Below are 12668 nucleotides of genomic sequence, written 5' to 3'. Positions count from 1 at the left end.
GCCCACCCAGCCTAGGGCTCATTCCACTGTCCCAGACTGTTTGTCCTGGATTAAACTGTAGGTTACTGTAACCCTGTGTTATTTTTCATTTGTCTGACTCACGGCTCAGCATAGAAATTGACACATGAGAATGAATGAATGAATCAGTCGATCAATGTCAAATAAAACAGCTGTCATTATCGCTCAACCAATATTTACTGAGCACTTGCCTTGTTCCTGGTACTAAACTAGGCTGGGAGATGCTTGGTCCCTCTTTGGGGGATCAAGAGAACTCTCACAGCACAGGCCCCAGGGAAAGCTCTTCTCCTTCCAGAGGGACCTGAGGAAGAGGCCAAAACATCAGTCATCTCTGGGGAGCGAGCACTGCCTCCCGACTCCCTGGCTGCAGGGTATTGGCCTTGATCAGCTACCGCCTTCAGGACTAAGGAATAAGAACATAGGACCCTCATGCCTTTTGCCACCTTCTCCAGGCCCCAGGCCCCTGCACAGAGACCTGGGAGCCTTTCCCCAGCATAGGAGCTGAGGTTAGTCCACCAGAGACTGCTAGGGACCAGACAAACTGATTCTAAGTGAACTTCTAGACTAAAGGTCTCCAATTACAGTGTGCATGCATCCTGGGAGTGTAAGAGAAAAAAATATTAGATTTCTTGAATATTTATTCATTATCTGAAAAATAAAAAAATATGAATTATAATATACAAATTGATAGTAATGAATTTTGTTATTGAATTTAGTCAAGTTATGAACATTACAATGTCCAAGGCGCAAAGTGCTTTTTATGTATTCACTCATTTAAGACTCTCCAGTGAAATAGGTGAAGATTATTATCCTCATTTTGCAGATGAGGAAACTAAGGCACAGAAGGTTAAATAGATTGCCCAGGGTCACACAACTGCTAAGTGTTTGGAGAGTTAGCTTTACAATACCCCTTTTGTACATGTGTATAGAACATGGGAGCAAATAAACACATATTGGAAGTATTAAATAAAAATAAATTTTGCTGTTATGATTTCATGATCTAAATAGTTTGAAGACTGTTTCCTTAAGCCCTGATACCCTTGGGGTTCACAGGAATGCTATCACAGATATAGCTAAGTATATACCACAGATATATATGTGTGTGTGTGTGTGTGTGTATTTAAAAGTATTTGGCCATCTCTGAGCCCTCCACATCTGTTCTTTGTTACAGCGGTTCCGGGTGCATTCTCTGCAATATGAGTCACCTTAAAACAAAAGGTATTTCTAGGGTTTTGCTTTCCTTTGATCATACATCTTTCTTCTTCTGGTAATAATTAGAATTTTAATGAGAAAGGGGGAGAAATGGGGGGAATCTAGAGAGCAGAGAGTGCATTTAAATGTTCAGTCTGACAAAAAAAAAAAAAACAAAACTGAATTCATAAATGAAAAGAGAGGTGGAGGAATCAATTTTTCCTCAGCATGGTTGCTATTTGGAATGTGTCTCCACATGACCCCTGGCTGTTGTCCCCTCAGCACTGTGAGATTATTGGGAATTGGCACCTGGTGCTCAATACTGGTTATGTAAGGCCAGGAGGCCCTTCCTCTGCCTGGAGACTCTTCTTCCAGGATACCTCACAGGCGGGCCATGCAAATAGAATTAGGTCCCAATGCTGAGTGGGTTCACACCACAGGGGAACGAGGTGGTGAGCAAGGCTGGTAAGACCAGAATTAGGCCACGGTGTGTATGATTGCAGAGGATTTAGCTCCTTTAAAATCACTGCGTGTGACCTGGAATTCAGCCTGCCCTCAGAGCCTGGCTGAAAACGTGTCACAAAGGGCTGTCCAAAGGCCCAGGTGACCTAAGACACTTGCCTTCCTACCCCGGGCCTGCTGGGACCAACCCACCAGGATGCATTGCCTCTAGTAAACTGCAGGTGCATACACAGCCTTCACAGCCTTTTCCCCACTCAAGTCTTGTTTGAACCTCAACCCTCTGAGGCAGATAGCATTTTGATGGCAGTTTAGCCACCTTTTGAGTTCTGACCCAGTGCTCTTCATGTTATACCATACACTAGCTTCATGGTAAGAGAGAATAAGGACACCGTGGGGGAAGGAGAGGGTAGGACAAATTGAGAAAGTAGCACTGACATAGGAGAAGGCAATGGCACCCCACTCCAGTACTCTTGCCTGGAAAATCCCATGGATGGAGGAGCCTGGTGGGCTGCAGTCCATGGGGTCTCGAAGAGTCGGACATGACGGAGCAACTTCACTTTCAGTTTTCACTTTCATGCATTGGAGAAGGAAATGGCAACCCACTCCAGTGTTCTTGCCTGGAGAATCTCAGGGATGGGGGAGCCTGGTGGGCTGCCGTCTATGCGGTCGCACAGAGTCAGACATGACTGGGGTGACTTAGCAGCAGTAGCAGCAGCAGCAGCATTGACATATACACACTATCATGCGTAACAGAGATAACTAGCGGGAAGCTGCGGTGCAACACAGGGAGCCCGGCCTGGCGCCCTGTGACGACCTGGGGAGGCGGCAAGGGCTTGGGGAGGGAGGCTGAAGAAGGACGGAATGTATATATGTAATTATGACCGAGTCGTGTTGACATATGGCAGAGACCACCACAGCATTGTAAAGCAATTATCCTCCAATAAAAGAAAGAGAGGTAAGCCTCTGGTAAGGGAGAAAGTCCTACACATTGAAAAAGAGGACGAACTTCCTAAGTGTTTGTATTTCTATTCTTCCTTCCTCTCCTTTTCCTTCTTTACTTCCCCTTCATCCTGGAGAGAAAGAAGCATTGTTTTGGAGTCAGACTGGGCTCATTCAATGTCCATCTCTACTGGTTATCAACTGTGACTCTTAATCTCTCTCAGACTCTGTTTCATCATCTGTAAAATGGGTAGAGTAATATATCTACCTGATAGGGTCATTGTGAGATTTAAATGAGATCAAGTGTATCAAAAGTGCAAAGGACAGTGCCTAGAATGTAGTAAGCCATATAATAAATATTTGCTATTTTTATTAGAATTGTCTAGTTCTGCCCAGTCTGATTTTGAACATCTTTTAATTTTAAAATTTGTTTAGTGGGCAGAACACATGCAAACCATGAACACTAATAAGAGAGATAGCTTTAACTTTATCATTACAAACTAGGAACAATCTTACCAGTAAAAATAATACAATTATTCTATTATATAATATATATATTATATAATACAATTATTCTATTATGTCTCTATATAATATGTATTATAATACATATATATTATAGCTAGATCTCCCTGTATCTCAAGATGTAATACATACTATGTGAAAGATCTCACATCTCCAAGTTTTTCTGTCAGTACTCACTGTTCAGTTGTTTTGCCATTACTGTCACCAACCAGCTGGTGAACAAGCTCCAAAGGAATAAGAAGAAATTCATGGAAGAAAAATGTACAATGCAGAACGTACTATGCTTTTGCAAAGTTTGCTTGGAAACTGGGGAAAAGAAGTCCATTACTCAGTATTAGGTATTAGAGGAGACCAGTATTTTACGGGCACCTGGTTTGGGGAACCATATTGACCAGTTACCCAGCAGCCTTTGGGAGAGCAGATAGAGATGGGACTTGGCTTCGGAAACACACCCAGTGATCTGGTGCTGTGCAGGGCATGTGGGTTCTAGCCTGGACTGGGGAAGTGCTCAGGGACACGAGGCAGACATCTCCACTGAGCACCAGTGCCAGAATGACCACAGAGCACGCTCATCAACTGTGTGACCTTGAACCAGTTACTTAACTTCTCCAAACATTGGTCTCCTCTTTTACTTCAAAGAATCACTGTAAATATTAGATGAAGTAAGGCCTTGAGCACAATGCTGGATACATGGTGTGTGTGTGCTTAGTTGCTCAGTCGTGTCCGACTATTTGCAATCCTTTGGACTGTAGGCTCCCACCAGGCTCCTCTGTCCACAGGATTTTTCAGGCCAAGAATACTGGAGTGGGTTGCATTTCCTCCTCCAGGGGATCTTCCCAACTCAGGGATTGAACCGTGCCTCCTGTGTTTCCTGCATTGCCAGGTGGATTCTTTACCCACTGAGCCATCGGGGAAGCCCAATATATGGTGAAAGTTCCCAAAGGTAAGTTGCTGTTATTTCTTCCTGGTTTTTGTTTTTGTGGTGGGTAATAGTTCACTGGGTACAGAATGGACCCAAAGCTTGGCCATTGAGGCAGGGAAGGGGGACATGGAACCAGGGGGCAAACATGTGAGAGACTTTAAGACCCTTCTTTTCTGGTGATGATGATAAGGCCCCTTCTTTCCTGATGATTCCCTGAAGGCCATCAGGGCAGGACCTGCCTGTCACCTTAAGTGAGATTGTCTGACAGGGGGGATGGCTCATGGCCTCCCTCTCTCTCTCTGGAAAATGGTAGGCTATTAATTAGCAACCCAGGCATTTCTTATCTCCCCACTGACACTTTTTTCTCCAGAGACAGAGCCCTGATACTCCAGTGCTCCCTCCTCTTCTCTCCACCCATAGTGTTAGGATTTATCAGCCTTTCTCATCGCTTGCTATTGTTCCCATTTTTCTAATGGGCTTCCGTGTCAGGAAGACATTCTTGCTAACAGACTGTAATTGAAAAGATAAACTGGAGAGAGGAAGTGAAAAGAAAGGACCATTTCCTCTGCTCCCCTCAAAGCTGGAGAAAGCTGGCTGCAGGGTCTGGGGTCGCTGATGGACCCTCAGAAATGGGCAATGTCAGGCTCTGCAGAGTGAAAGCTGCCTCAGTGAAGGAGCTCCTGGGCAGACACAGCTGGAGGCACAGACTCGCACAACTCAGGGAGCAGCCAGCAAGAAACTCAGAGGCCCCAAACCCTGGAAGGTGCAGTGTCTAATCTAGGAAGGGAAAAGACTCTGGTCAGAACCATTAATATGAAGACTAGTAATGAAAGTATTAGTTGCTCAGACGCGTCCGACTCTTTGTGACCCCATGGACTACTGTAGCCCACTAGGCTTCTCTGTCCATGGGATTCTCTAGGCAAGAATACTGGAGTGGGTTGCCATGCTCTTCTCCAGGGCATCTTCCCAACCCAGGATCAAACCCATGTCTCTTACATTTCCTGCATTGTGGGCAGGTTCTTAACTATCTGAGCCACCAAGGAAGCCCTAGTAACAGTATTTGTTATTTATTTCTATATAGTAAGTGCTGTGCCCCTTACAAGATCTCTTAATCTTTACATCCTCCCTAAGAAATTAGTATTCATCTCTAAAAGAAGGGCTTCCCTGGTGGCTCAGAGGGTAAAGCATCTGCCTGCAATGCGGGAGACCCGGGTTCGATCCCTGGGTCGGGAAGATCCCCTGGAGAAGGAAATGGCAACCCACTCCAGTATTCTTGCCTGGAGAATCCCATGGACAGAGGAGCCTGGTGGGCTACAGTCCATGGGGTCACAAAGAGTTGGACACAACGAAGCGACTTCACTTTCACTTTCTCAAAGATAAAGTAACTACGTTGAGAGATGTTAAGGTAGTAACTTGTACAAAGTGTACCTAAGCGGAAGAGTTGAGATTTGAACTGGGGACTTTCTGATGTTGAAGCCCAGGGTCTTGAGCAGTTCCCTGAGGGGTCTGGAGGCAGACTTGAAGTGTTCCAGAGGCAAAGTCTGGGCAAAGAAGCTGGGGAGGCATTTCTTCACTATAATTAGGAGAGGGTGGGGAGCATCTTCAGGTTTTTAGCCTGACCCTCTGAACCTGGGCAGAATTCTGGGGACCAGCCTCCTCATCCCCCATCTCTTTCTCCTTCCCTGGAAGATGCAGAAACTATAGCCATCAGGCAAATAATCAATGGCCCCTGGAAAAGTCCCATCTGGAAATGTACCTGAGAAATCCCTGAGAGAGAGAGAGAGTGTGTGTGTGTGTGTGTTGGGACAATGAAGGCTATTTTGTTCTGAGGCTCACATACATCTTCCATTAATAATAAGCTCTGCTTGTAAATTTATTAGGAGAACCTGGTATAATTAAAATTCAGGGTTAGGGGGAGGGGAAGCAGGAAGCCTTTGCTTCCTTTCCTTCTTTCAGAGATCCAGGCTGAACTACTGATGGGGATAATTAGTGGAGTCCAAACAGAGAAGGAATTAATGCTCTTGGAAAAGCTGTGATGAGGAGAGACAATGCTGGACTAATTACAGCCGCACCAAGCTTTATGACTGGGTGCCTGTTTCCACCATCATTAGAGGATTCAGGGATAAATCGGAGACTAATATGGAGTGTCATAGCTAACAGAGCATTGGCATTAATTTAGGGATTATTTTAGTATTATTATTTTGGTGGATGGTAACTGTACCTTTCTGCCTGGTGGTCAGGATATGTGGCCCTTCTGAATGGAGCAGTCAAGGCTGGGATGATGGGGAGAGGGGCAGACAGAAAGTTGGATTCTTTTTCCTCCACCTCCATCTCCCTGTTTATACTTGCAACCAGTGAGAAAAGAGGTTTGCCTGGACCTCATGGAGCAAGAAAAACAGTTCAGTCCCCACATAGAGAGAAGGGAGGGATAAGGTAGTATCATATACCTGGAGAATCCAGAGCTGGATGTACTGCTCACCTCCACTTTTCAGTCCCTCTGCTTTCAGTTCCTAACTGTGGCTGTGTCCTTCTGTTTTTATTTTTAAAAATTTCCCCCTTTTTTCTCCACCTTCTGTTTTTAGGCATCTTTTCCTAAGTTGGACTAGCAGGGGTGCCACTTAGCTGTGTCAGGACTTTTCTCTTACTCTATGTTCCCCCTACCCCCCACCCCACTCCAGACAGTTCTGTGGGAAAGTGAAAGTGTTACTCAGTCGTGTTTGACTCTTTGCAACCCCATGGACTGTAGCCCACCAGGCTCCACTGTCCTTGGAATTCTCCAGGCAAGAATACTGGAGTGGCTTGCCATTTCCCTCTCCAGGGGATCTTTCTGACCCAGGGCTTGAACCTGGGTCTCCTGCATTGCTGGCAGATTCTTTACCATCTGAGTCACCAGGGAAGCCCTGCTGCTGCTGCTGCCGCTGCTGCTGCTAAGTCGCTTCAGTCGTGTCTGACTCCTCACGACCCCGTGAAGACTGCAGCCTACCAGGCTCCTCCGTCCATGGGATTTTCCAGGCAAGAGTACTGGAGGGGGTGCCATCGCCTTCTCCAAGGGAAGCCTTATACAGATCTTAAAAAAACCTGGCCTGATCCACATGCTTCAATCTTAGTCCTCATTATTTTCAGTCACACATCATACTCCAACTCTGTGGACAGGGAGGACACAGTCATGCTAGAACAATTAGAAAAGAACATATCTTTTGTGCAGAGCTTGGGAGGATGGAACATTCTGTATCTACCATCCCCACTCTTGAAGTTCCTACACAGAGAGAAGGTAACTTCTAGAACTGTAAATCCAAGGGCTCTACAACTCCTAGATCCTTGATCCTGGTTCTGGAATCTTAAAGCCCAAGACACACCATAGTCTGAATATCATCACCATGGGTTCTAAAGGATTATGTATTGCACATTTCCCCAGAGAGGGCAAAATCTGCAGAATTCCTTCCTTCCATCAAGGAGTGAGGGACTGACTCAGTTACAGAAACAGAACTTTTTTTGTGTGCTTGGATGAAATCCTGTGCATTTAATTTGGCATCACAAGCAGGAGAAATACTATCTGTGCTGCAAAAGGCCAACTTCAAAGCCAGGTGGCTGAATCACAGAACATCTCCAGAGTCATTAGAAAAGTGAACAAACATCACATACATCTCATGGCCATAAGTGCACCAAAGAATAATCATTCCTGCCTGCCAGCCTGGGAGGGGCAGGGCTGCTCAGGCTCTCTCAACAGATCCTTGCATTTTCTGGAACAACTCTGTACTTCTCACTACTTTGAGAATGCTATCAGAACCCAAGCTACCCACACCTAACACTCTGCAACTTGGCTTATGAAAAAAAAGTTTATTCGCCTCCAAAAGGCAAAGGACACAAAGAAAGGTGAAGAACTGCCTGCTAGTATCCCTGGGGTGGGGGTGGGGGTGGGGTGTGAGCGCAGGTGGATAGTAAGAAGGAAAGCAGACCCTTTACCTTTAGAGTTTTTAAAGAAAAGATAGGACTTGCTTTTAGCTCAGATAGCTGTGTACAGATGTTTCCAATTCAGGGTCTGATTGAGATTTCTTGTGTAATTCGTATCACAGACCTTGGCATGTAAGAGGGTCCCCAAAAATGATAGTAGAGTCAGAATCTCAGTTGTTGAATCTCAGGATGTTACTTAAAATTACATGAGCTAGAGACTTACAGGAGTAGAAAGGCAGAGGAAAACATTCAATGGCAAAGGGATCTGGGAATACTCTCATCACTTGCATTTTTCATGAAACTGCAAATGAAAAGATGCAGCATTTCTCTGAATGGAGAATCTGGACCCAGACAGTTGTTCTGGAATGCAGTTGTTCTGGGATGCCTGGGTGTGAGATACCTCAGGGCCTGATCCCAAATTCCACAGCATCACCCCAGACTCCATGCACACCTAAGCCTCCAAGATCCCAAAGCCACACTTAACCATTTTTCTTTTTCCTGCTCAGATCAAGGGTCTTCTGCCTCTCCCATCCCTTTCAGACCCCTCCCCCCACAGCTTGGCCCCAGGGCTTGTGACTCAGCAGCCAAAGTTAAAGTTCCCCAGGGCTGACAATTCAACCTTGCTCTCTGAAGCAGCCTGCAGGGAAGGCATACTGATTCATCTGGGCCTGCTGGCTCTTACTCCTCAGCCTTCCCTCATCCCCAGCCTGGCCATCCAGGTACCTGTCATTGCAGACTATGCGGTGTCCCTCTGAAGTCAGAACACCAATGCCTTCCTGTATCAGGATGTGTACACATGTATGCCAGCTGCCCCCCCACCCTTAGCATTTCTGCTCTAAACAGACAGGAGGAAGAGTCTCCATCCAGAACTCGACAGGTGTGTTCTCAGCTTGAATTTAGGGTCTGAGGGGGTCAGAGCAAGCATTAAGAGACCCACTGGAGAAGGATCATTGGAGCAAAGAAGGGAAGGGAGCTGGGGAGGCAGGCAGGAAGAGACTCCCTGACTTGGGGAAAATTGTGTGTCTGACAGGCATACGGAGTTGGGTAGTGCAGGAGGTGATGGCACCTGAGAACCAAAATCTGATAATACTTACTGGGCCTAATTTGTTCAGAGATTCTTCAAGAAGAATCAACCTCCACCACCGTACAACCTTCTAAAAGTTCTTCTGCATATCTAACCTCAGTCCTTTCTGCTGCAGTAATCAGCTCATTGATTAAACACTGCCAGGACCAGAGTTGGGGGGAGCAGCGCCCCCTACAACCCACACAGAGCCGAGGTGGGCTCCACCCGCCCCACGGTTGGACACAGCCCCCTCACGCACACAAGCCTCCCCGGGGCCACTACCCTCCTCCCTCTCCCCTATTCCCCAGCGGCCCTGTTCCTAAACTAGGACCTAGCTACATCTCCGACCTTTAACCTCAAGTGAAAACAGGGCCCTGGAACCTACGGCCTCTGGAGAGCTTACTCCACCTGTACCTCCTCCCAGAACCGCGGCTCCAGTCCCCGCTTCTGGTCCCAGGAGAAGCGCGTGGAGATAAAATTCCCGCCTCTCGGGGCCCCCTCCTCGCTCTCCCGCGCGGATGATGCGCCGCCGCGGGGCGACCCCAGCGTACCTCTAGGCCCAGCGCCACGGGGGTCAGGGTTGGGGTACAAGGAGGGGTGGAGTCTGTGGAGCCAAAGGAACCCCGGAGCCCGGGTCCCTGCAGGACCTCCCCACCCCCACTCCGTATTCTCTCTCGAGGCTTCACACTGCCCCCAGCCTCTCCCCATCGCGCGTTACTCCCTCCCGCCCAGGACCCTCCAGACATCGGGATCCGGACAAAGAAGCCCGGCTGCCGGGGGTGAGCGCGGCCGCGCGGCGCGGGTGAGGCAGGTAAATACCCGCGGCGGGCCAACCGCCACGCCGCCCACCCTCCCGCGGTTCCCGCCGCCAGGGCGCGACACGCCATTCCCGCTGTCGCGACTCCCGGGAGACGCCGCAGTCGCGCGCCAGGCCCGGGCCCCGCGGGGCTAGCGCTCCCGACTCACCGGCTCCGGCGAGCTCGACCCGGCTCGGGCTCCCTCCTGGGCTCGGCAGCCGCCTGGGACTGCGTCCGGCGCAGGGTCCGCGCCGTTCGGGCAGGAGGCGCCCGCTTGGCGAAGTCGGCGAGAGACACCGGCTCCGTCGCTCATCGGCCCCGAGTCCGAGTGAGTCACAGAGAGACCGAGGGAGCGAGTTATAGGGGTGGGGAGTGGGGGGTGCGGCGGGGAGGATGCCGAGACACCCTCCCCCACCCCGCCCCCCGCCCCCCAGCGGAGACGCAGAAAGCCACTCGCAGTCGGAGACACCCGGACACAAAGACCTCGTGCCAGGCGCAGACCCAAGTTTCTCCCTGAGAGACCCAGGGGACTGGGGCCGCCTTCCCCGAGAGATCAGATAAACTGACGGGACAGACCGACAGACGCACCCAGGGACCTTGACACCCTCCGAAAAGACGAGTTACTTCCTCAGCCGGGATGTTCCTGGTCTCCTGCTTGCTCCACGGACCCCCTCCGCGGGAAGATCGCCCGCGGGGCAAGCAGAGAGAGCAAGAGGGAAACTGAGGCCCCTCGGGGAGCCGCGTCCTGGCAGCCCGGCTTTCCGCGGGGGCACCGCAGAGTCACACAGGTTTAAGCAGGGGTATTCTCTCCCTCCCGGATCCCCTTCGCGTCTCTATGCTTGTTCTGCGAGCGATGGCCAGTGCACTAGCCGGGGCTGGATCCGAATCCAGAATCCTGAGCTAGAGTTCTCCACATAGGCTCCGGGGTTCCCGAGGCTGGGGCTTTGGGGAGCAGGGACACCCAGGGCGAGACTCCAGGAAGGGAAGGGGCCTCTGCTTTCCTGTTACCTGAGTCGGCAGCGCTCGGACTCCGCTCTGGGGGCTCTAGCTCGAAGCTCCGACAAGTCTCCACGTCCAGCCCGAGAGGGGGCGGCCGGGCCCGGCACAGAGAGGCCAGGACCGCGAGCGCCGCCTGGCACCGAGGCTCCCCGGTCCCCCGCACCCCACTCATGCCCCGGACACCGCAGCCCTCCAAGCAGCCGCCGGAACCCGCGCCGCGGCCGGACTGGGGCGGGGCAAGGCGGCCCCAAGAAGACCCTCCCCGCAGCGGCCCCCTCCGGCTCCGTTCGGCTTTTAATCACTTCCCCGCAGGGTCTCCGCCCCTCACGTGGCATCCCGCGGCAGCTGGCAAGTCTGGCGCCTCACGGCCGCCCCCTCTACACTCAGCGACCGGTCTGAGTCCGGGCGGTTCAAGGCGGAGGGACCGAGTTGTCCCGCATCCTGGAGGGTTCAAGACCTGGGAAAGAGCCTAGGATCCGGCTCCGCATTCACGGCCTGGTGTGACCTTGGGCCTCCCTGAACCTCAATTTTTCCTCTCTGTGAAAAGGGTACAAATGAAAATGAGTGCTTCACGGGCTGCGGGGAGATGTAAAGACAGTGGTTGTGAAAACACTGGGTAAATTGCCACATGCCACACAAGTGGCAACGAAATGGAGAAACCTATTCTAGAAAGATGGATGACCCTGCTGGGAGTGGGAGGACCTTGGCCAAGGTTCCTAATCGGGGAAGTTAGTCAGACTTGCCCCCTGTGCCAGCTTCGAAGGCAGAAGACCCCAAGACTGTGGGGCGATGCGAACTGCAAAAAGACTTTCTGAGCCCCTCATTCCTGCTGTCCGCGGTACCCGCACGTTGCTATGGCGACGGGAGGCAGCGGCCGTCTCTCTCCATGGCAACCGGAGGGGAAAGTTTCTGGCGAATAAGAACGGGGGGCGTTTCAAGAGGGCCCTCGGTTCCCGCCAGACCCATGTCCCCGCAGCGGTGTAACACTACCGACGTTACGCTTGCTGATAAGCATAACAAGAGCCAAAAGGACCGAAATTTAAACGGAAGGATTGAGGCTAGACTGGGCAGAACTCCCCTTTCGGAACTGTGGCGTCAGGTCCAGAAGCAGGTTGACTGAGGGGGCTTTTAGGTGCCCCTTTCAACCTGGAGGTCTGTGGACAGCCGCCAGGCCCCTGCGGGGCCTGTCACAAAAATCTTGCATTCTCGGCTGGTCGGCGGGTGGGCCTCTTCCTCTGTGGGGTTCACCCGAAACTCCAGGTTCAAGTCCCTTTGCCTTCCCGGAGCTGAGAAGGAAACTTTAGCTGCAGTCTCTGAAAGCCAGGAGGCTGATGTGTATCTGGGTGGCGGGTGGAGGAGGAGGGTCTTTCCTCCTAATTAACACGCTAATTGGAAGTGGCTCCGGCGGTGACTCACTTCCCGGAGAGAGGAGATTCGGAGCCCCAGCTCCTGGCTGTCTCCATCGTGTGCCATCTGCGCTAGCCGGCCCTTGACAGCCCTGGGCAGCTAGTGCCCCGGGTACGGAGGGTCAAGACGACGCTTAAGAGGACCCTGGCAAACCGCCTGCGCTTCCTAGCTCTGTCCATGGTGCTGAAGGCTCCGTTGATGCAACTGGTGGCATGGGCACCCCATTAGGAGAGGGAGGTAGGCCGGGCAATTGCGGCGGGTTCGAAGCTTCCACTCTGACTTCAGGAGCTTGCGATAGGGGAGGACTTGGAACTCAGGCGGGAGTGACTGAGAAGACATGATCCCGGCCACACAATGCAATCCAGGCCACCTTCCTGTGAGAGGTGCTCAGTTG

The 12668-nt window shown here is 50.9% G+C and overlaps 1 protein-coding gene across 2 annotated transcripts in view; it reads right to left on the bottom strand.

Moving 5' to 3' along the window:
- SYT6 (synaptotagmin 6) overlaps positions 1 to 11842 on the bottom strand; it is a 66966-nt gene extending 55124 nt beyond the window's left edge. The window contains exon 1 of one of the 2 annotated variants that reach the window (XM_061410531.1): positions 10877 to 11842. In XM_061410531.1, coding sequence (XP_061266515.1) covers positions 10877 to 11039 — 163 coding nt within the window. In that variant the 5' untranslated portion in view covers positions 11040 to 11842. The remainder of the gene's footprint in view (positions 1 to 10876) is intronic. The other variant, XM_061410533.1, reaches the window with a different exon arrangement.
- Positions 11843 to 12668: the final 826 nt, after the last annotated feature.

This window comes from Bos javanicus, chromosome 3, assembly GCF_032452875.1.
Source record: "Bos javanicus breed banteng chromosome 3, ARS-OSU_banteng_1.0, whole genome shotgun sequence".
Classification (NCBI taxonomy): domain Eukaryota; kingdom Metazoa; phylum Chordata; class Mammalia; order Artiodactyla; family Bovidae; genus Bos; species Bos javanicus.
This window is presented reverse-complemented; position numbering and strand designations above follow the sequence as displayed.